This window comes from Leptopilina boulardi, unplaced genomic scaffold, assembly GCF_019393585.1.
Source record: "Leptopilina boulardi isolate dan_hultmark-lab unplaced genomic scaffold, ZJU_Lbou_2.1 LbouV2_328, whole genome shotgun sequence".
Lineage (NCBI taxonomy): Eukaryota > Metazoa > Arthropoda > Insecta > Hymenoptera > Figitidae > Leptopilina > Leptopilina boulardi.
In genome coordinates, this window is record NW_026137894.1 from 456,532 (window position 1) to 480,500 (window position 23,969).

Genomic DNA, 23,969 nt, shown 5'->3' on the forward strand with positions numbered 1-23,969 from the left:
TGAGATATTAATATGATAAATGAGCCTACCAAATTTTATCTAAATCCATTAAAACCTGTTAAAGTTATCTTCTAAACAAAAAAGGGATCCACACACACACACACACACACACATACACACACACATGCATACATCCGGACAATTGATCAGGATCTCATATAACATGTTTCTATAAAGCAAAAAATTTGTTTCCGCCACTTTGAAAAGTTTTATAAACGAAAGAACTACAAAGCTTCCTCCACGAGGAAGCAAAAAATTCAATTTTTCCTAGGCAGACGATTTTATTGCATATTCTTGCACAGAATACACCGAAAAGTGTAGAAAAAAATTGACACCCTGATCCGAGTAGAGGAAGAACCTTTTTATGACCAAAAACGCATCCAAAAGCATAAAAAACTTACCAAAAACATTCAATTTTTCTTAGGCAGACGATTTTATTGCATATTCTTGCACAATATACACCGAAAAGTGTAGAAAAAAATTGACACCCAGATCCGAGTAGAGGAAGACCCTTTTTATGACCAAAAACGCATCCAAAAGCATAAAAAACTTAACAAAAACATTCAATTTTTCTTAGGCAGACGATTTTATTGCATATTCTTGCACAGAATACACCGAAAAGTGTTGAAAAAAATTGACACCCAGATCCGAGTAGAGGAAGACCCTTTTTATGACCAAAAACGTATCCAAAAGCATAAAAAACTTACCAAAAACATTCAATTTTTCTTAGGCAGACGATTTTATTGCATATTCTTGTACAAAATACACCGAAAAGTGTAGAAAAAAATTGACACCCAGATCCGAGTAGAGGAAGACCCTTTTTACCACCAAAAACGCATCCAAAAGCATAAAAAACTTACCAAAAAAATTCAATTTTTCTTAGGCAGACGATTTTATTGCATATTCTTGCACAGAATACACCGAAAAGTGTAGAAAAAAATTGACACCCTGATCCGAGTAGAGGAAGACTCTTTTTACTACCAAAAACCCATCCAAAAGCATAGAAAACTTACCAAAAAAATTCAATTTTTCTTAGGCAGACGATTTTATTGCATATTCTTGCACAAAATACACCGAAAAGTGTAGAAAAAAATTGACACCCTGATCCGAGTAGAGGAAGACCCTTTTTACTACCAAAAACCCACCCAAAAGCATAAAAAACTTACCAAAAACATTCAATTTTTCTTAGGCAGACGATTTTATTGCATATTCTTGTACAAAATACACCGAAAAGTGTAGAAAAAAATTGACACCCTGATCCGAGTAGAGGAAGAACCTTTTTATGACCAAAAACGCATCCAAAAGCATAAAAAACTTACCAAAAACATTCAATTTTTCTTAGGCAGACGATTTTATTGCATATTCTTGCACAAAATACACCGAAAAGTGTAGAAAAAAATTGACACCCTGATCCGAGTAGAGGAAGAACCTTTTTGTGACCAAAAACGCATCCAAAAGCATAAAAAACTTACCAAAAACATTCAATTTTTCTTAGGCAGACGATTTTATTGCATATTCTTGCACAATATACACCGAAAAGTGTAGAAAAAAATTGACACCCAGATCCGAGTAGAGGAAGACCCTTTTTATGACCAAAAACGCATCCAAAAGCATAAAAAACTTAACAAAAACATTCAATTTTTCTTAGGCAGACGATTTTATTGCATATTCTTGCACAGAATACACCGAAAAGTGTTGAAAAAAATTGACACCCTGATCCGATTCCTCTTTACGATCAGCAAAAAAATTTGCTTCCTCGTGGAGATAGCAAAATTTTATTGACAAAATGTGAATTTTTGATTTTTTAACTTTCATTTATTCTTTAAATTTACCTCAAATGAATACTTTTTATATATCGATCGATTCGTCTTGACGTAAAGAATACGATTTTATTATATATAACCTTAAATTTTTCTATTTAAAAATTTTTTCGATTAAAAAAAAATTTTTGGAAAAAAGACCATAAAATTTTTTTTTTGAGTATTTTTCAAAATCCTTTGGTCAGATTTGAGATATTAATATGATAAATGAGCCTACTAAATTTTATCTAAATCCATTAAAACCTGTTAAAGTTATCTTCTAAACAAAATAGGGATCCACACACACATACACATAAATATTCACGTGCAATTTTCAGTCAATGTTGTGTCAATATTGAAATATTACATTTTCGCCTATAGTTATAAAAATTTCGTTTACTAATATAATAAGTATAGGTGAATATTGACACAACATTGACTGAATATTGCAGGTGAATATTTATAATGTAATATTCCCTCAAAGTTTCGTGTAAATATTCTTTTCATGTGGACATTTAAACATCGATACAATAAACTTTTATAAACCTTGCCACTGAAGTTTCCTAACCTCGCGATAATAGGGTAAGTGGACCAATTACGGCGCGTTCATAAAAAATAACTATTATTACTATTATACTTAATATAACTGTTGCAAAGTGTTTTAAAAAAATTATTTTAATCTTTTTTTGGTAGGGTAATGGCACCAGTGAAGGAACTGACACCAGTGAAAGAACAAATTTCATGTTTTGCATTCTAATTAGTGTAATAAGCAATTTGGTATTATAAATTATATATTTTTATGTTCCTTATTTAATTTACGTCTTTAGTATCTAAGATACCTAGAGAGTTAACACGTAAATTTTATAAAAAAAATTTTTTTAAAATGTTGTGTTGCAAATTTATCTTCAACAATAAGAACTCTTCTCTGACACGTTATTTCTTTTTTCACATTTAACTAATTTAAACTGCCTTAAATCGTCGGTCTTCTTTAAACTAAATTTATCTTGTGTATTAGAAATACTTCTTTTCATTTAAAAGCTAATAAAATATTAATTTGCCATAACAAAAACAAATTCCGTCATTGGGGTTTTTTTTTTTTATTTACTAGTGAAAGAACAGAAATGTTTTTTCACTGGTTCCAATGCAATTCAATGAAGGAACACCTTCAACGAATAGTCTGAAGTCAAACAAAAAAATGACAAAATCAAATAGGTTAACACTGTTAGGTTACAATAATATTGTCAAAATAAATTGCAAGTAGATGATTGATTGTAGGTTATAAATGCATTTTCAATTAAAAATAAGATTCTGCAAACTTAGTTAAAAAATATTCATAATTATCATTAATTTACCTTTATTTTAGTATATTACAAACATTTTATTACTTTATCTTTGTTTTAATATATTTTTTAAATATATTTTAAATATATATTTCACATCGTTCCTTCACTGGATGCAGAAAATTCTTTCATTAGACAATTTGTTCTTTCACTGGTGAAATAGGTATGTTTTACTTATTAATTAAAATTTTAATTAACATCTTATATTTATGAAAATTAAATGTGACCTTCGCATTCTACACTTAATTAGCTATCGAAAAAAAATTGGTAAAAAAATTTTCAATAACTGCATTCAAAAATAATAAATGATAAAAGTATGCATTTCCTTAAATGTTCTTTCACTGTTGCCGTTACCCTACAATTACTAATAAAGATGCACATTTAAACAATTATTGATTTAATTATTTGAGATCAAATTTTTTCCCACATCGCAATTGAAACATTTTTAAGTTTTTCTTTGGCTCCAATTTCGGCGGGCAAAGTATGTATCTTCAAAATACACGTAATTTTAGTCACCGAAACTGATACAAACGCAACGCAATAGAAAATTACGGTATTAGTTTTAATTTTTCATATTTGTTTAAATAATCAATTTTTATAGAGTTAAATATTTTTTTTAACATCTAAATAACATAACCTTTTAGTTTAATAAGTCTTAAATTGACTTTATACAATAGAAATGTCGAATTTTCTATTTCAAAGATGTTTTAACTCGAATCGCGCCGCAATTAGTGCATTTACCCTATTTATTCTAAAGGGTTTTGAAAAAAAAATTATTATTTTTTATTTCAAGAAATTTAAAAATCTTAGTTGTTTTAACTATATATATATTGCAATATTTAATTTTATAAATATAATGTAAAAATTAAGAATATATTATAATGTCAATTATATTGATGAAGCAATTAAATATAATTAATCGCGTGCATTATTTTTTTCCAATTTATATAATAAAGACACTTTTTTTTTTTAATGAAAGTAACTAATGTAATTATTTCAATATGTAAAAACACATTTTTGAAAAATTTACAGATTTATATACAGGAAAAATATTGTTCAATTATATTTGGACAATAAAATTTAGTCCAAAGTTAAACGTTTGCGATTTCTTTTTTTCTCCTTTTTTTGTTTATCTGCCGCTAAAAATTGTCGAATCGTTGCCTCGGGCAATATTTGTCCTCTATATGTTGTTGGTATAATTTCTTGTGTTAATTCAGCAATTTTGTCATCGACATATTTTTTTGCATCAAACATTTCAGCCTTACCAATCATATATTTGATTTCAACTTTCAAATATTTTTCCTTTTTCGCTATTCTTCGACTCTTTAATTTTTGACGTAAAATTTTTGTTCGCCTGAGAAATTTTTTACGTTTATGAATTTTCATTTTTTTTCGACGAATAACAATCATTCGCACTGCAAATTTCTCAATAATATCACCATGAGTTGGAAGATCAATTGATTTTTCACTAGTTATGTCTTCTTTGTTATAAATTATTTCAATGGGTTCTATTATATGACGATTTATTGATATTGGCTTATCGATAATATTTATTTGTGGTAATAATGGCGGTGATTGAACTGTAAATCCTAAGTCAATGTTTCTTGGCGAAAATCTTAAATCCAATTCTTTTGACAGTGATGAATTTGAATTTGTTAAATTTTGTAAAATCGAAACTACAGCGGGAGATGTATGATTATTAATATGTGAACTGGATGTTGAAACACCTGAAATTAAATGAAAAATTTTGAAATAAAATAAATTTTCTTATTTTAAAAGATGATTTTTAAAAATCATAAAAATTTTCATTTGATAAAATATAATTTTTTTTTCTTAGAATTTTGTAGGCCTCGGATCGACTTTAAGGCACAAAAAAATCGTTTTAGTCAATTTATTTTCTAAAAAAAGTCGAAAAAGTCGTTTTTTTTTATTTTAACAAAATTTAATTGGTTAATGAATATTTTACTCTAAATAACTAAAGCTATTAGATATTAAATTCATTTTATTAATTTTGTAATGAAAATAATTCTATAAAAATATTATCAAAAAAATTTATTTCGAATATTTCATAATCGAACTAATTGTAAGACAAATTTTCAATAATTTTATTTAAGTAGGACAAATTTCTAAAAAAAAAAATTCTTAAAGTTCCATTTTTATAATTTTTGCATGTCTGATTTAAGCAATTTATTTGAATTATAAATTTTGTCATAGTTTTTAGTTTTGATGGTTAAAAAAATTTCAGGCAATACTTAATCAAGTTTTACAGATTTTTAAAGGCATTTTTTTTTTAATTGAATTTCAAAATATTGTGTTAAATTTTAGACAATAATTAAAAATTAAATTTTTTTCCAAATAGTTAAAATTCAAGTGATTTTAAATAAAAATTTTTTTGTTAATTTAATTTGCTAATTTTTTTAAAATTATAAACAATTATTAAATTTTATAAAAATTTAAGAAGAATTTCATTAAAATGATTAAAAATAATTAATTTAGTGAAGAATTTTGGTAAAAATTTGTTAAATAATTGAAATAACGAAAATCTTCATTGTATACTAAAAAAATGTATTTTGTTTTAAAAATTTTGGAAAAAAATTGTAAAAAAAAGTCGAAAAAGTTGCATTTTATTAAAATAAGTCGAAAAAAGTCGTATAATCCGAGGCCTGATTGTGTAGCCGAAATGTAAAAATTGATTTCCATGTACCTATTTCTAAAATATTTTATTGAAAAAATAAAAAAAGGAAAATAATATTTTTGTTGAATTAAAAAATTTTTTTTTTTGAGAATTATATTTTTGATAAATAAATTTTAACATACATATAAATTAATTAAAAACATTTCATTTTATTAAAAATTTATTATAATTTAAATTATTTATTTTAAATAGTAAAAGAAATTTAATTAATAATATTAATTTATTAATAAACCTCATAAAAAATCTTAAAAGCACAATTTAAAACACATAACCTCGAAATTTATTAGCAGTAAAATTATTAAAATTTTACTTTTGCAAACTTTTAACTAACTTTTGTTACTAATATTATTAATGAAAAATAGTTTCGTTTTTTCAATTATTGAAATTTCCCGCTTTACAATCTATTTTTCAATTGTTAATTTCATTTAGATTTTTTAAATAATAATTGTTAATATTTTTTAGTGTTGTTAATATTCGCAAAAATTGCTTTAATTTTTGTCATTATAAACTTGGATAAAATTAAGAAAAAAATGTAAAAACAATATATAATTATTTACAGATTGAGGTTATATTGTGTTCTAAAGTTTATTAAATTCACAAAATGTAAGAATAAGTTCATAATAAAAATTAAAGTAATATACCTCGTGAATTAATATATAGTTGTCGGAATAAATTTGATAATCTACAAGACATTTTTATACACAATTCTTTTTTTTTATTGTTTTAAAAATACACACTTTTGTGAGTACAGAATTTTTTCTGTACTTCTATCACTCTGAATGTAGTACTTTAACGAGCGGTGATTCTCGATCGAATACTTCGATAGCTCGAACTAACGAGATATCATCGCGCTAAATTTCAATATTAAAAAATTGTAAAATATAATAAAAACCATTTGTAAAATTAAAATTTGTCTGATTTAAAATTTTTATCTATACCCACTCAAAGTTTTGAGAACATTTTTGGATTTAAAAAAACTTTTATTCTCACATTAATGTAATTTATATAGGATATTACTTATTTACGCATTGCAATCGAAGTGATATGGACTTACCATAAGAGTGATATTAATACACCCTTATTATTACAATTATTATAACCTTGGATTTTCCACTAACTTTGTAACACATGCGTGTTTTCAAAAAGTTAACCTAAAATAACATTGTAAACTTAAAACGTGTGCTTATAACAATTAATTAATAAATGAGGAACGATACATTAACAAGAAATATTATTCAGTGACAACAATTAAAAAAAAATTATGGCTCTTTCTGTTAAACGTGATGATTTAAAGCATGTTCCATGGTTTTCTATGTAAGTAAAAAAAATGTTTCCATTCATATTTTTTTGTATTTTTATTAATTTTATTAATGTTGATATTATTTTATTAATTATACTAATAATAAATAATCCAAGTTCTGTAGAATATTTTAATATAACAACAATTTCCATATGTGAGTATTGATAATTAAATATTTTTATTTTTTGTGATAACAATAAATTATAAGTAGATTTTAATAAAATAAAAATAATATAAATAATACTTAATTATTTATTTATTTATTATATTTAACATTCCCACAATATTTGCGATGTATATTTTTTTTAACCAAATAAGGATGTGTTTTTGTAAATTTGATTTTAAAAAAATTTAAAGACAAAATAATTTATAATTTAAAAATATTTTTAATTAAAATTTTGAAGTTTTTTTAATAATTACGATTGAATTTTTTTCATTTGTCGATATAATCAGTAAGTTTAAAAAAAATTACTTTTATTTAAATATTTAACATAAGAACTCGTAAAAATATTGATCATTAATAATAAAATATTTAAAAATAAATTTAGGACATAAAGAAATAAATAGAAATAATTTTACAACGTAAAAATTCTTTTTACGAAAGAAAAAAAAAATTAAGATTCGCTTTTTTTCTGCAACATTAGGGCCGAATGGTACGATGTGTACAATCAAATCTATTCGAATAATCATGAAGAACAAGAAAAAGCATATGAAACTCTTCTCGTATGGAAGGCACGGTAAGTTATAAATAATTAAACTTTTCTTTAAAATTTAGGATAAAATAAACATTTTGCAAAAAACTAATTTAATAATTAATAATAATTATATTAATTTTAAAAAAATTTTCTTAAAGAAATCCAAAATTACCTGTGGGAGTTGATTGTACATTATCATTAATACAAGTATCATTGAGAGACAGAGAATGGAGTGAAAAACTTGATAAAGCCGAATTACCAATACACTATGAAAATGATTTGTGCATGATGTATTCACTCTCTATAATGAGATTTCTTAATCATATTTCAAATATTGGACATATGAAGCAAACGTCCTTATTTCAAATTGCAAAACAATTAAATATTCCCGAATGGATTGTAAATTTAAGACACGACGCCGCACACGGTCATGAATTACCTTCAATTGGCGTTTTAAGAATTGCCGTTAATATTCTCTTAACTTGGCTTCATGTGAGTATTATTTTTCAATTGAAAAAATAAATTTACAAATTTATAAAAATCTATTTATATTATTTGCGAACATTCGAAATGATTCTAAAATTTAAAAAAATAATCAGTGTAGTCACAAGGCAGGAAAATTAGGGAAAATTTTGTTTGTCAGCGAAAAAACATTGTTGTCAGATAAATTTGGAAAATTTAACAAATTTACTTATTTTTATAATTTTTTACCCTTTTCACATTTCTTATAATTCAATTAATTTGTAGATGTAATATTTAGACACAAAAATGTTGAAAAATAATTTATTAGTTTTAAATAAATTTTTTTTTTAACATTCCTTGAGTCTATATTAATTTAAAGAACACAAAATTACAGATTTTCATTTTTTTTCTATAAATGATTCAATTGACTCAAGTTTAAATTTATCAGAAATTTTTGCGATTTAAAAATTATTGCTGACAAATTTCAATAATTCTAAATTTTAATTTGTTGAAGCATTTATTGATTAAAATTGTAATCAAAATAAATTTAAATTCATTCTAATTTTCATCAACCATCAATATAATCAATCTAAAATTCAATTTATTCAAATTTGAATCTGTTCAAAAATTTTAATTAATCAAAATTTCAATTTAATTCAATTCTAATTTTTATTGGTCAAAACAAATACAATTTATCTAAAATATAATAGATTTCAATTTCAAAATATCATAATTTTTAATTTATCCAAATTTTAATTCATTTAAGTTTCTAATTATTCGAATTTCAATTTTAAATATTTTAAGTTTAAAATTGTCCAAATTTTCGTTTCAATTTAACCAAAATTCAATTTACCTAAATTTTAAATTTTTTACTCCAACTTCAATAAATTCTAATTGTCATTGGTCAGAACAAATTTATTATAATTAAAATGTTGATCAAATGAAAATTTAATCGATCGATTAATCGATTTAAGTTTCAAATTATCCGAATTTCACCGAATTTTAAAATTATCCAAATTTTTATTGATTTGAGTTGTAAATTATCCTAATTTTTGATTTATTTAGGTTTCAATTTATCCAAAATTCAATTTAATCAAATAAAAAAAAGGTTTTGCTCCAACTTCAATGAATTATAATTTTTATTGGCAAAAACAAATTTATGGATTAAAATTTTGATCAAATGCAAATTCAATCCATCATAACTTAAAATTAACGAAATTTCAATCTTTCTAAACCTAAAGATTAATTGATTTAAGTTTTAAATTATCCAAATTTTAAATTATCTAAATTTTAATTGATTTAAGTTTCAAATTATCCGAATTTCAAATTATCAAAAATTTGATTGATTTAACCTTTAATTTATAAAAAATTCAATTTACCAAAATTTTAAACTATTTACGCTTCAATAATTAATGAAATTGAAATAAATTCAAATTAATTAATATGCACGTTAATTAGTTTTAATCATCACTTTTTTTTATCACCTTTTGTCACCTATTTTCGGTAAATAATTTACTTTTTTTACATATTTTCAAGAAAAAAATTTCATTGATCCCTGTTCTACTGAAAAAAGAGTAAAAATAAAAAGCGTTTCTCTGACTTCAAATTATTAGAATTTTACTATAATTTATTAAAATTAATAAAAAATTTTTGTCAGGGAAAATTTTGTAATGTTAGAAAAATTGAAAATTTTTTCCTGTTGCCTTAATTATTAATTCAATTTAATAATAAAAATTTAATATTCTTATTATTTAATTACATTATAAAAAAAAGTTAATCAAATTTTCAGGATGAATACTGGACTGTTGAAATAAAAAATATGATTGACTATTTCAACAAAAAAGATGAATTGCCTGACAACAATGATTCCGAAGAAATTCAAGCTCTCGACGATTTAATTGAACTGTGGACCGCAACTGGATTATATATTTACGCCAATTATTCTCTAGTCTCCGATTTACCAGATCAAGAATTACGGTAAAATTTTTTTTATATTCCAAAATCTAAAATTTCCATTTTTTTTTCTCTTTTTGTAATTCAATGTTCATTTTACATTTTTTACAATTAAATGGAAAAAAAATATTAAAATTTTAAATTATATTTAATTTATTATTATTTATTCAATTTAATGAAAATAATAATAATAATAATAATAAATTTTCTTATGAATTTTATTCAGGGAAACATTGCAGGAATTACGTACATTCACATTACAACAGCAGAAAAATAATGAGAATTCAGAAAATATAACTGAAAATTTAGAAAATAAGAAAGAATTCAAATTAATTACTGGACAGAGAATTCTTTTAACTGAAATATCGGCATGTCTCAATAAATCATTTCTTCTTGATAATTGCGAGACAATATGTTCCGTTCTCTGTGATAATGAAGTTTTTATACCAAATGCCGAATTTTTACAATTATTCAACGAACAAAATTCAAAATCCAACGACAATTTTCCCCATGCTTTTATTAAATTTTGGGAAGGATTTATTCTTTTGTTGCAAGAAAAAAAATTAATAGAATTATTATTTTTACAACTATTACAATTAGTTAATAATGAAAATGAAAAAAAGCACAAAAGACGAGTGGCCTCACAATGGCTATGTGCAATTGCCAATGCATTAAGAATACATAAAATTAGTCAACAAATGCGTTTAGAAGAGGATCAATATTATGATTGTAAAAATAAAAAATTGTCTTTTAAACATTTTTCTCTTAAATTACGTAACAATGTGGAAAATATGTTTTCAAATTTAAAATTTCCATGGCTTAATTGTACAATTGATGTGTCATTTGCGAGAATTAATCAAAATTTTGTACAACAACTTTTTCTCAATCCAAATGAATTTACGCCTATATTCATGCCATCATTAATGGAACTTGTAATGCCAAAAAATTGTGTAACACTTCAAAAACACTTGCTTTCCCTTCTCAATATACAAACAATGAATTTTCACGATGAAAATGTTAGTAATATTGAAGATAACACAATTTATACTGTGGAAAATCTTAACGAATTAATTGATCAACAAAATGAAAAAGAAAATTCACAAAATAATATTGAATCTGTGATGAATTTCAGTGATCAAACGATTCGTAACACAAATTGGAAATTGGATTCAGGTAAAATTTCTCTCTTTTTTTTCTCTTTCATAAAAACTTTCCTATCTTTAATTATTATTGCAATTTTTTTTTTTTTTGAGTTAAAAAATATTATTTTTCACAGTAAAAGAAATTTTTAATTTTAAAAATTAATTTGCATTATTTTTTAGAAAAAGAAAATTGGAGTTTGTGTCCATTTGGATTACTTCCATGGCAATTGGATCGTGAGGAAAATGTGAAATCATTAATTATGAATCCCTCGAAAATTTTCATTGAAAGTGAAACAACGAAAATTTTACCAGGAATGATAGATCGTAAAAATTTCCAAATGAAAAGTAAAATTGATTGGAATAATGTTTTAAAAGATAAGAAGGTAAATAACAAAAATCGAAAACGACACAGTGATATATTAATAGATCGAGCTATTAAAGTCATTAAGAAACAATTATAATTTTATTTATTTTAAAATAAATTTGTTAATTATAATTAAATTCTTTTTTTTGAATTATATTTTAATAAATTTTTTCAATGATGAAAATAAAATTTCACTTATTCAGATTTAGAGAGTTGGTAGCGGATTTTTTACTTTTAATGAAACTAATAATTCATAATCAAAAGGTATCGGATGCTTTTTAAATAACAATAAATAATATATTGCATTGATACATTATATATATACATATATATATGTTTTTTAAAATTATTTTAAACTTAAAAAATTTTAAAGAAATATATGTCATAAAATGTAAATTATTAATTTGAAGAACGCTAAAAATAATTATTGTTCAAGTTTCACAAGTGATAGCAGTTATTTATTTTACACTCAAAGATATATAATTTTTATGAATATATTCTTTTAAATAATCGAATTTGTTATTTCAAATTTTTATTATAAATTAATTTCAAATTTTTTCAAAATTAACAATAGTAAGATCAAAACATTAAAAAAAAAATTTTTTCTGTATACTTTAGGAATACCCTAATAAAAGGAAAAAACAAAAATTTTCCATTTATTATTTTATAGAAAAACAATTATTTCAATATAACTAATTCTTAATTTCAAATACAATATATCATGTATGTTTGTACACGCGTACAGTAAAAAGTAATATGTTCTAGTTTTTTTCACTTGTATCAATATGTATATTCATATTGATAAAAAAACAACTTATATAAATACGGATAACCGTAACATTTATAAGAAAATAGAAAATGAAAAAACCGTCTTGTCTTGGGAATAATTTAAATACTGGATTTTTATTTTCAACTTATACGGTGTTTTATTATGAAGAATATCAGGTAGGACATTTTTATTAAATTGTAATTTTTCAATTAAAAATATGTCATTATTTAATTATTCAATTTTTTCATTAACGCAAAATTTATTTTTTTACTCACAGATTGATCAAAAGTAACATAAAAAATTAAATAATCAATGCACATTATTAATTTTAAATTAAATTTATTAGAGTAAAAGAAAATACTCAAAAATGGATACATTAATTTCAAGAAGTCCACTAGCAACTGTACAGTTCATACCAGTCTTTCATTATTTAAATCTACTTAGTGATTTTTTGTTCATTGAAGAAAAATTGATTGCAGAAGATAAAAATAAACAAATCCCGATTGTTAATGCACTTTATCAATATTTGGAAGATCATCATGATAATAAAACTATGCAGGTAAAATTAATTCGCCATTTACTACAAGGCAGTGATCTCTACGGCGAAGAAGATAATGAAGAAGTTGATGAAATTTTCGTTTATGCAATGTTTGAATACATAATTAGTTCTCTTGTATTTGACAAATATGGAAATATTTATGGATTTTTGGCCGAAACAATTCGTAAGGTAGTAAGTTTAAAATTTCATTATGTTTTAAAGGAAATTAAGGAAACACTAGAAAATGCAATATTCGAAAATGAATATGGATCTACCTCAGTTCTTACTGAATTAGCAGTCAATAGAATATATACAGATATAATTTTGCCAATATTTCCTCAACCAAAGACTAATGTTAGTATTTTGTCTCTTGATTATATTTTTGCACAAGCTGGTTCGATGTATCTTCGACGTGGAAGAATAAAAAATACCTACTATTCTAATATCGATAACAATAATTCTAGATACTCTCAAGAAAACTTGTTTGATGAATATTTGACAATAGGTCACATAATTAGGAATTTACTTGACAATAAGAAAATGGATCCTCTAATTTTGAGAGTTTTCGCTCTACCAGCTCTTTTCTATTATATTTTTCCTGAAGATAAAGTAAAATATGAAAGCATAACAAATTTAATTTTCGATCCTCATCATTGGGAAATGGCTTTTCATCAGTTTCAGGAATACGTAACCAGTGTTTTTGACCAAATAGAAGATCAATTAAAGAATGACTATATATATAAACTTCATTTAGGTTTTTCACATTTTCAAAATCGGTATTCGATGGCAAAATCAATTGTAGATTCAAACTGCAATTTTTTGAGTGATAAACTTAGAGAGAGTAAAATTGTTGATTATGTTCAACTTTCCGTTAATATTAAATGTAGTCCTACAGTTGTTTTACCCAACCTTAATGATTTGTATAAGGATCAAATTCATAATTTGGCTGAACTATATGGGAATTATGATTTAGAAATAACAAAGCAATGTTTTAAGCAATATTTATTTGATGACCTTCATGATATTGTAATAAATTTGGTTGTTACTAACAATGAACTGATAAATGGTAGTTTTAATGATTTGCAATATGTATCCTATGATTTGCTTGAATTTTATTACAATAAGAACGAAACTTCAAATTATTATGCTTTAATACGAAAAAACTATACTGTTACACTTATTAAAGAAGATGATGATCCAGAACACTTTGAGCAACAAATGGGACCATCTCTTTATGATTTTAAAGGATTACCAACGAAAATCACTGTAAAGTTTGCTAATGAAGGAATAAATGAACTTTGTGCAGAATTAATGAAGTACAAAAAAGAACGATTTAAGTCATATTTAAATTTTTTGAATTTTACTTTGAAAAGTCATGAATGGTCGAAGGAATTTGGATTGTCATTGGTGCCATTTTATCCTAGTTTATCAACAATCGCCAACTATCATAATAACGAAGAATACTTGTATGAGAAAGATAACATAAATTTTTTAAATAAATTTCCAGAAAATATAACATCACAAATAACAAATCTTAATACACGACATTTTTTATCTATTTTGGGTACAAATATAAAAACAATATTTATGAAGGGCTTGATTAATAAAATAGTAGTGTCGTATAATGTATCTGAAGTTTCACCATATAGTGAAGCTAATATCACATTTTTTAAACAAGTTTCTTTACATATAGAAGAGCCTAAATTTGAAACAATTTCTATAACTCAAAGAAGTATTGAATTATTAAAATTAATTATTTCTTATTTAAAAGAAAAGATTAATTATAATTTTACATCTGTCAGTTATATTTTAAGAAAAATGAATTTTGTCCAATATAACTTTTTAAATGCCGTTGCTAAAGTTGGTGAAAATGATGATAAAACATTGTTTGTAAATGCTCTGAAACTTTATACTGGTTATGGTTACAAGTTTATAAACATTTATGAAACAGTAATTGCATCATTAAGAACTGATTATGAGATTGAAGAGAAGATATTTATTACACTAATTGCCGATTCTCCTGAAAATAAGAAAACATATATTAAAGTTAATAATGCGAGTTTTGAATTTGAAACAAATAATTTAATATATGAAATTAATAATCAACTGCGAAAAAGATATATAAGATTTCGATTTTCTGGTATATGGAATCATCACGATAATAAAAAATGTGTGAACGATACATATTTAAAACAAAGGAAATATTCTAATGATTGCTCAAGACATTGGCGTTTTATTAGAGAAATTAATCTGAAAGAAAGAGCAGTAGAATTACTAAAAAATAAAGTAATTATTAATGGAACACATATTGCAACTGAGGAACAAATACGTCATGAATTGAAAAATTACATCTTTCCAGAGAATGATGAAATATTTTTATTTTATTTTACTTCAAAATGGAAACATTACAAAAAGAATGAAGAATTTGATACATTTGAAGAATCTGATTGGGGTAGAAGTTGTAAAATAGACAATCCTAATCTTTTCAATAAACTGAAGTACGATGAACTTTTAGAAAACAACAATATAACAGTCACTGAAGGAAAATATAGAATCAATTCACATTATACGTATCGAGAAAGACGGAAGATAGAAGAAGGAACAACGATAGAAAATATAATTAAAAATTTCAATCATCAGAAAGCAGGTTTTTCGGTGTCATTTGAAGATTACTATGCTATACGAAATTTTATGACATCAGGATATGAAAGAATAACTGGAGACACACGTGAAGCGAAACTAATGAAACTTGCCCTATATAAATTATCTATAAGAGAATCTGACGATTTACGAGAAGAATTTGAATGGACATTATTTCGATTGGAATCAAAACCAATGGATATTGTTAATAAAGAATTATTTGTGGGAAATCGAATTATTTTTCAAAAATTTACACTAACCTCATTAAGTATAACATCTGCCACGATATTTTCTGCACATGCAGCTTACGGTTTTATAAATATTCTTTATGAAATGAAATTTACTGATACTTATTTTAGAGCAACAATCAAAACAGAGGTCGACGAGATTGAATCTTTTACTGAAAAGAAAGTAATTCTTTTACCTGGTTATGAATTTGAAATTATGTCAATTTTAGAAATGCAAGTGGAAGGAATTGGTAAAGTTTTAAAACTAGTTTTAAATATTGTACCTGAAAGTGTTGTTGGAAAGCATGAATATTATAAAATTATAATGAGAGAAATAACAAAAATCAAGTTGTAAATTTTTAATTATTTTTTGGAATGAAAATTTTGTATATATGTGACGCTGCACGGTGAAAGGGACCCAAGCTTCAAACGAATTTCAGGTTATGTTTGTGTTTTTTAAGATATATGAACGTTTAATCAAGGTAAAACTATCAGTAAACATAATTTTAAATTTGTTTGGAGATATCCGTCATATTTGCTTAAGTTTTATACAACGGAATAAATAAATGAAAGTAGAATATTTTTAACAAATAAAATTAATTTGTTAAAGTTCTTTCATTATTGCTATCTGACTTTTATTTAAAAAAAATAAACAAACCTAACCTTACCTTCTTATTTTCATGTTATTGAATAATCACGCATAACTCTGACATACAAAGTAAAAAGAACATAAGCAACAAAACAAACATACATAAAACATTTTCTCAGAATTTAAGTCAATTATTTAATTTAAAAAATTATTTGAATCAATTTTAGAAGATCTAGTTCTACAAATTTCAGAAAAAATAATATATTGAGTCAAAATCTTTTGTCAAATAATGATTTTTTAAACAATAAATTATTTTACTCATTAAAAAATTCTCTCTACAATCTCGTAATTTTTTGACAACATATTGAAAATATTACGATTGTAGAGAATGTTTCAAAGAGTATAAAATAAACTAAATTTACTAAACTAAACTAATATCTACAAAAAAAAATTTAGTTTAGAAGTTTTCAATCGCAAATATAAAATTCAGTTTAATGAAAATTTGATTAAATAAAATGTATTATTAATCACAAATTCGATTAAGTTTACTTTAGCAAACATTTGATAAGGCAATTGATATGAAAATTCGGTTGAAAATATAACTGCTACTTCTATAAAAAAAAAATTGGTTAAATAAAAATTCGAAACACTATGAAATTTGATTTCATGATATTAGGACGCATGAATACGAATTTTGATAGACAATTTTAAATTTTTTATTAAGGGTATGTGGGAACCTCCCACGTGACCTAGTATGGGAAAATGTGTTTTGGTAGTATACATCTTACTCTAAAACAAGAAAAGATTTTTGTCTAAAATTTTTAAGGATGATAGATTTGGGTACAAGGAATCTCGCTGTTCTCCGAAAAATACATAATTTTGCGTTAAATTATTAAAAAATAAAGTTTAAAAAAAGTGGCATTTTTAAACGAAAATAAAAAGAAACATGGCGGCGCATGCACAGACGTTGCTTGAGTGTGTCAGTGCTCCAGTAAACAGCGCCAATTCAAGCAAGTGGCCACTGAATGAACTACGATTAAATACATTATTTTTACTATTTATTGCTTTATTTTTATTATGTTTTCATTAAGTTGTAATAATAAGTGAGTAGAATAGCGAGATTCCTTTTATACCAAACAAAATCATTTTTCCAAAATTTTAACCCGAAATCATTTTTTATTTCAGAAAAAGTTTCAAACCACAAAAAATCGTCCTCTGCCCACATACCCTTAAATGGAAATTGTATTTGAAAATTCGATGTATTAGAAAATTGTCTATCACAAAAGTTAAGTTAAATAGAAATTCTATTAAATCAAAATTTAGTTAAATAGAAATTCTTCGATATGAAAGTTCGGCTTATTATAAATCTTATAAATTCTACTTTATAAAATTATGCTAAATAAAAATTCAATAATTTGTAATTCGTCAAATCGTCATCACAAAAATTCGGTACGCATCTTCTAAAATAATCATTAGTTAGAATTTTCATTTTATGGAATTTTATTTGGCCTAATTATTTATGAGCCGAAATTTTATTTATTCGAATTAGTTTTTTTCAGAATTTTCATCAAAACGATTTTCTATATTACACAATTTTTATATAATCGAAAATTCATTTCACAGATTTTTTATTTGTTCGAAATTTCATTTAAGGAGGGTGGCGGGTCAACATAACCTCAAAAACCTGTCAAAATTAAAAAATTGTTTTTAACGCAAACAAAAATATAATAATAATATTAATTTCAAACAATTTTAGAAGATCTAGATTTATTCCTTTCGAAAAAAATTATTTTTTTCCAAAATATTTTGTCAATAATTATTTTTTTAACATTTAGTTTTTTTTCTCATTTAAATCAGACAAAAATTGCAATTTCCCAAATAGCACGGAAACTTGCAGCAAGTTTGCTGCAAGTTTGCAGTGCAAGGTTTGAAAGTTTGTAAGGTAAGTTTGCAGCAAATTTGTCGCAAATATTGAAATGTCCTCCCTTAGCAAGTTTGCAGCAAAAACTTTCTGCAAACATGCTAAGCAAAATTGTCGAAAAGTTTCAAGAACAATTTGTAGCAAAATTGCGCTGAAAATTTTTAGAAATTTTAAAATGCAAGTAAAAGTATTGTTCAAAATTTTATAACTATTTTGTATTTAATTAAAAAATTTATAAATATTTTTACTTACCTTATCTCGATTTTTAATGTTTTTAAGAGCCACTAACATCGGGGCTAATAAATTGTACTCAATTTTAAAAATGTTCCATAACAAATATTTTCAAATGTATAAAGTCACTGAGAATAAATTAAAAAAATTTTCTTTCAAACAATTGTTTAGTTATTTCTCCTTTTCTATTCTGTGATTTAATTATTTAAATTCAAAAGAAATTGACAAAATAATTTTCCATAAAACTATTAAATATTTATTTTACTAAAACTTGCATTTTAAAATTTCTAATCAGCGCAATTTTGCTACAAATTGTTCTTGAAACTTTTCGACAATTTTGCTTAGCATGTTTGCAGAAAGTTTTTGCTGCAAACTTGCCAAGGGAGGACATTTCAATATTTGCGACAAATTTGCTGCAAACTTACCTTACAAACTTTCAAACCTTGCACTGCAAACTTGCAGCAAGCTTGCTGCAAGTTTCCGTGCTATTTGGGTTTTAACCAATTTTTATAAACAAAAGCTCATTTTACTCAGTGAAACATTCTCTACAATTGATGCCATTTTTATATTGTAGTAAGTATGTTCTTAAAAAATTATTTAATAAATAAAATTTTAATTGTTTATAACTTTTTCAGAACATACTGACTACAATATAAAAAAATAACAATTGTAGAGAATGTTTCACTGAGTAAAATGAGCTTTTGTTTATAAAAATTGGTTAAAAATTGCAATTTTTGTCTGATTTAAAAGAGAAAAAAAAATAATTATGGACAAAATATTTTGGAAAAAAATAATTTTTTTCGAAAGGAGTAAATCTAGATCTTCTAAAATTGTTTGAAATTAATATTTATTATATTTTTTTTTTTGCATTAAAAATAATTTTTTAATTTTGACAGGTTTTTGAGGTTATGTTGACCCGCTACCTTCCTTAAAATAATAGGCATTTTAATGAATTTTTATTGGGTTGAATTTAATTGCATAGAATTTTCTTTCAGATGAATGTTCATTTTTTCGAACTATTATTTGATATAATTTCCATATTACCGATTTTTCATACTACAGAATTTTTACTTAACCGAAAAATCATTTAACAAAATTTCTAATTAATATAATTTCCATTTGTCCGAAATTGCAAATGGCCGAAAAAACAATCGACAGAAAGATTTCGGCGAGATTTTTCAAATCAGCCAATCACAATTTTATTGATAATTTTTGATTGGTTGATTTTAAAAATCGCGCCGAAATCTTTTTGTCGATTGTTTATTCGTCCATTTGCAATTTCGGACAAATGAAAATTCTATCAATTTGAAATTCTGTTAAATGATTTTTCGGTTAAGTAAAAAGTCTATAGTATGAAAAATCGGTTATATGGAAATTATATCAAATCATAATTCAAATAAATGAAAATTCATCTGAAAGAAAATTCCATGCAATGAAATTCTACCGAATAAAAATAAAATTCTGATAAATAAAAATTCGGCTCAAAAATAATTATGACAAAAGAAATTTCATAAAATGAAAAGTCTAACTAATGATTTTTTTAACATAATCAAAAAATTCCTGCACAAATTGAATATTTCTGCGTTCAACGATTTTTAGTAAACATGCATAAAAATTTAGTTTTTTGCAAAAAAATTACCCCAAAAAAATGAAAAATCATGGATACAAGGAAGTGAATGTTTTTTTTTCTTTTTTTTAATAATTCGTCAGTATTTGAATACTGCATATATGAGTAGTATCATCGTATTAATTTATTTAACTGATATCTTTTAAAATTAGCTTTACACACGAAACGGAACTTTAAAAAAGATCATTCTCAATTACATTAACGTCGTAACATCATGGTTACTGGTCTTTTTTTTAATAACAGTAACAATGATAATCACATATGATGGGCAATAATACTATAATCATGATATATTAATTCAACTCATTCATCAGTTCAATGCAATTCATTCGCTCTCTATATTTGTTCTCGATTGTGATAATGTCAATAATGATAGTAATAATTAATAATCGTAATTGATAATTAATATTATGTGTATGTATGTATATATGTATATAATATGTAGTATTTATATTTTTTTATGTAATATTATGTACTTTATTATTTTATAACACATTCTTTTGTACAAGTAAATCAAGTAGGAATAAGTACAACTTGGTAGCAAAGAGAGATAGAATTATTTCATTTTATATTTGTCGTAGTGAGAAGAAAGAGATATACCTTAATTCATTCACTTTGTATAATGTTTTCTTTTTTTTTTTTTTTTTAAATTTATGTTATTTATTAATTTCATTATGTTTCTGACCGTAACATCACGTTACGTTCGGCTCTTAAAAGTGGCCATTTTTTTTTTTTTTTTTTTTTCTTTTTTTTTTATTTTGCCTTATATATGTAGGTACTTTTTTGTCACGCATCGCGTAACACTAAAAGCCCCCGTGTGTAAATAACCACGCGATTCCTAGAGAAGAGGTAGAAAAAACAGCGAAAACGACGATAAATTCCCGAGATGCAACACGGGACGAATTATGTATATATTTATATGTATATATTTATAATAATTAAAATTCGGGAGAATCCTCGAATTGATTTACTTTTTTAAAACATACGAGACGACTATACATATATCAGAAAGTCAGTATGAAGTGATAGAGAAAATGTGACCCAACAAACATCCCGAAAAATGACGAGTAAAAAAAAAATTTTTTTTGTTATATAACTATAATACTTGATATTTATTTTTTTTTTTTTTAAATATTTATTTGGGATATTTTGGGATTTTGTGTCTCACATTTCATTTTGAGAAGAAAAAGTAGATGAATAAAAATTTTTTTTCTTATTTTTCTTATAAGTGACACCAGAAAATTTTTTTTTTTTCAAACTTCTTGAAGGAAAAGGTTTTTTTTTTCATTTTCATATTTTTTTGTCTTTAAATTACATAGTCTCAATTTCTCAATCACGTTCACATGCGTATTTCTATTGAAACTCGAAGCATTCTCCATTTTGTTGGTTTTTGAAATTTTTTTTTATTTATATAATAATGTTTGAAAAAAAAAGAATGTGGAAAAAAGAAGGCAAGAAAGAATTATATATATATATAATAAAAACAGTATTATATACGAAAATAGGATGAAAAAATTTTGCTTAAAATTTGTTGGATATTATTATTATAATTATTATTTTTTTATTAATCGCATTAAAACGTTCTCGAGTTTACTTAAATATAACCGATGACTTTCAAGAAGACATTTTTTTTTTTTTTTTTAACATGAAAGTTGATCATCTCGTTTGTTTTCTCTTCATCAGTCGTTAATTTTTCCGCCATAATTATGGTTGGTTGGAGCAAGGGTCGACACTGCTTTTTTTTTAAAGGGAGTTCACTTGTCATGGTTTTTACGACATCTAATTGTTTAATAAGAGAGTGCTTATTTCATGGAGGACTGTGACTCAATTCATTATTATTATTATTTTTCTCGTTCCATCAAGTTATCATAATCATCATTATCATCACTTTCAACGATACATTTACAATGTCGCCTTAATTAAAAGACACATGTCTAAACAACTTTCATAATTTTTCAACTTCGTTAATTTGTAACTTTTCTAAAAGGGAGACTTCTTTTTTTTCTCAACAAGCTTCTTTTGACAAATTAAAGAAAAAAAAAGAATACAACAACAACCTCGTTTTCAGGCAAATTGAAACGCTTTAAAGTGGTAAAAAAAAAAAGAAATATTTTAATTCACTCTATCTCACAATTTGTGATTTTTTCAGTTTCTTCTTCTCCCGAAAAATTAATATTCAAATTAAAGACGCACTTGAATTTTTCTTTAAAAAAAAAAACAAAAACATGAGTTTGAATTTCCAGTGTTTCGAAATTTATAAGGTTCAAATTTTTATTTGATTGAATTTTTGTAAATTTTAGAATTTATATAATGAATGGAATATTCATATTTGAAGAATTTACAATTCATTATTTAAAATTTAATAGATTTATTATTTGAAAACAAAATTCTATTCAATAAAAATTTCATTTAGCTGAGTTTCTATTTAAATAGAGTTTTTAAAATCAATTCCATTTAACAGAATTTGCATTTAACGAAATTTTCCTCTTAACAGAATTTCTATTTAGTAGAGTTTTTAATTTAACACAATTTCCATTTTGCAGATTTTTCATTTAACAAAATTTCTATTTAGCAAAATTTTCATTATGCAGAATTTATATTTAACAGAATGTATATTTTGCAGAATTTTCCTTTTAATAGAAATTTTAATAAAACAGAATTTTCCTTTTAGCAGAATTTCTATTTTGCGGAATTTCCATTTAAAAAAAATTTCTATTTAGCAGAATTTTCATATTACAGAATTTTCGTTTTGCAGATTTTATTTTTAATATAGAATTTCAATTTAAAAGAATTAATTCTACTTTTTAAAATTCTTTTTATGAAAAATTTGGCCCATTAAAAATCGATTCACGGGAAATTTAAATTAATAATTTTTTAATGAATATTCACGAGCTTCTCAAATTTGTCATTTTAAGATATTAATTCGTTACTTTTGAAATTAAATAAAAATTTATCTGTCCTTACTTAAAATTTCATCATTTTGTTTCTTAAATCATCGTATCTCGTATATTATTTATTTATTTAAAATATAACTGGTTCCTAGGGCATTAACATTTTCCTATAGAAAATGTATTGACGATTTTTTAAAAATCTTTTTTGCTCAAATAAAAAGAAAAATGCATTGAAATTTATTTCAAAACATTTTCTTGCTTTGATATACATTTTTTTTTAATTTTTAACTTTTTTAAGTAATTTAACTTTAGAAAAAAAATACTAATTTCTTTACGAGCCAAAAATCAAGAGCCTTTCTTTTTGTTGTAAATAATCATTATTCTACTTATTAAAATACAATCATCATGAAAAAATTCTTTAAGTAAATTTACATGATAATTTTTTAAAATGTAGATATAAAACTTAACAATTATTATTATTATTCGTTATTATTTTGAACATTTGAAATATTCGTAATTATTGAAATTTGCAGTATTCTGAATACCAACAATATTTTTCAATAAATTTCTAAAAAATAAATTTCATTATTTAAGAGACATTTCTTTTTTTTCCATTTTTTTTTTTATAAAAAATATATTTGCGCTATGTTATATTTACTTTCAAATTGATCAAAAATGATGAAATAAAGTGAAGAAAAAAAAAATTTTTTTTTTTTTAGTCCACTAAGCGTTTCGAAGTTTTTGGAATTTTTTTAATTTTCGCATTTTTTTTTTTTGCTTGAATTT

The 23,969-nt window shown here is 24.0% G+C and overlaps 3 protein-coding genes across 3 annotated transcripts; 2 read left to right on the top strand and 1 right to left on the bottom strand.

The window, feature by feature from the left end:
- Positions 1-3,949: 3,949 nt before the first annotated feature.
- Positions 3,950-6,638, bottom strand: LOC127285064 (uncharacterized). Its single transcript, XM_051310869.1, has 2 exons — positions 6,476-6,638; positions 3,950-4,866 (listed from the first exon to the last, which is right to left on the bottom strand). The coding sequence occupies exons 1-2, from the start codon at positions 6,525-6,527 to the stop codon at positions 4,220-4,222; spliced, it is 699 nt and encodes a 232-aa protein (XP_051166826.1). The 5' UTR covers positions 6,528-6,638; the 3' UTR covers positions 3,950-4,219.
- A 311-nt stretch (positions 6,639-6,949) lies between these two features.
- Positions 6,950-11,954, top strand: LOC127285046 (ribosomal biogenesis protein LAS1L). The gene is made up of 6 exons (XM_051310838.1): positions 6,950-7,148; positions 7,779-7,871; positions 7,988-8,321; positions 10,081-10,268; positions 10,471-11,417; positions 11,567-11,954. The coding sequence occupies exons 1-6, from the start codon at positions 7,096-7,098 to the stop codon at positions 11,845-11,847; spliced, it is 1,896 nt and encodes a 631-aa protein (XP_051166795.1). The 5' UTR covers positions 6,950-7,095; the 3' UTR covers positions 11,848-11,954.
- A 542-nt stretch (positions 11,955-12,496) lies between these two features.
- On the top strand, positions 12,497-16,542 carry LOC127285035 (uncharacterized). The gene is made up of 2 exons (XM_051310802.1): positions 12,497-12,695; positions 12,797-16,542. Exon 2 carries the CDS (start codon positions 12,887-12,889, stop codon positions 16,277-16,279), a length of 3,393 nt encoding a protein of 1,130 aa, XP_051166759.1. The 5' UTR covers positions 12,497-12,695; positions 12,797-12,886; the 3' UTR covers positions 16,280-16,542.
- The last annotated feature ends 7,427 nt before the right edge of the window (positions 16,543-23,969 follow it).

Coding starts and splice junctions, on each gene's coding strand:
- LOC127285064 (XM_051310869.1), bottom strand. CDS start 6,527: ATGTCTTGTAGATTATCAAATTTATTCCGACAACTATATATTAATTCA. Junction 4,867..6,475: donor ACTATATATTAATTCACGAG/GTATATTACTTT, acceptor ATTTAATTTCAG/GTGTTTCAACATCCAGTTCA.
- LOC127285035 (XM_051310802.1), top strand. CDS start 12,887: ATGGATACATTAATTTCAAGAAGTCCACTAGCAACTGTACAGTTCATA.
- LOC127285046 (XM_051310838.1), top strand. CDS start 7,096: ATGGCTCTTTCTGTTAAACGTGATGATTTAAAGCATGTTCCATGGTTT. Junction 7,149..7,778: donor CATGTTCCATGGTTTTCTAT/GTAAGTAAAAAA, acceptor CTGCAACATTAG/GGCCGAATGGTACGATGTGT. Junction 7,872..7,987: donor CTTCTCGTATGGAAGGCACG/GTAAGTTATAAA, acceptor ATTTTCTTAAAG/AAATCCAAAATTACCTGTGG.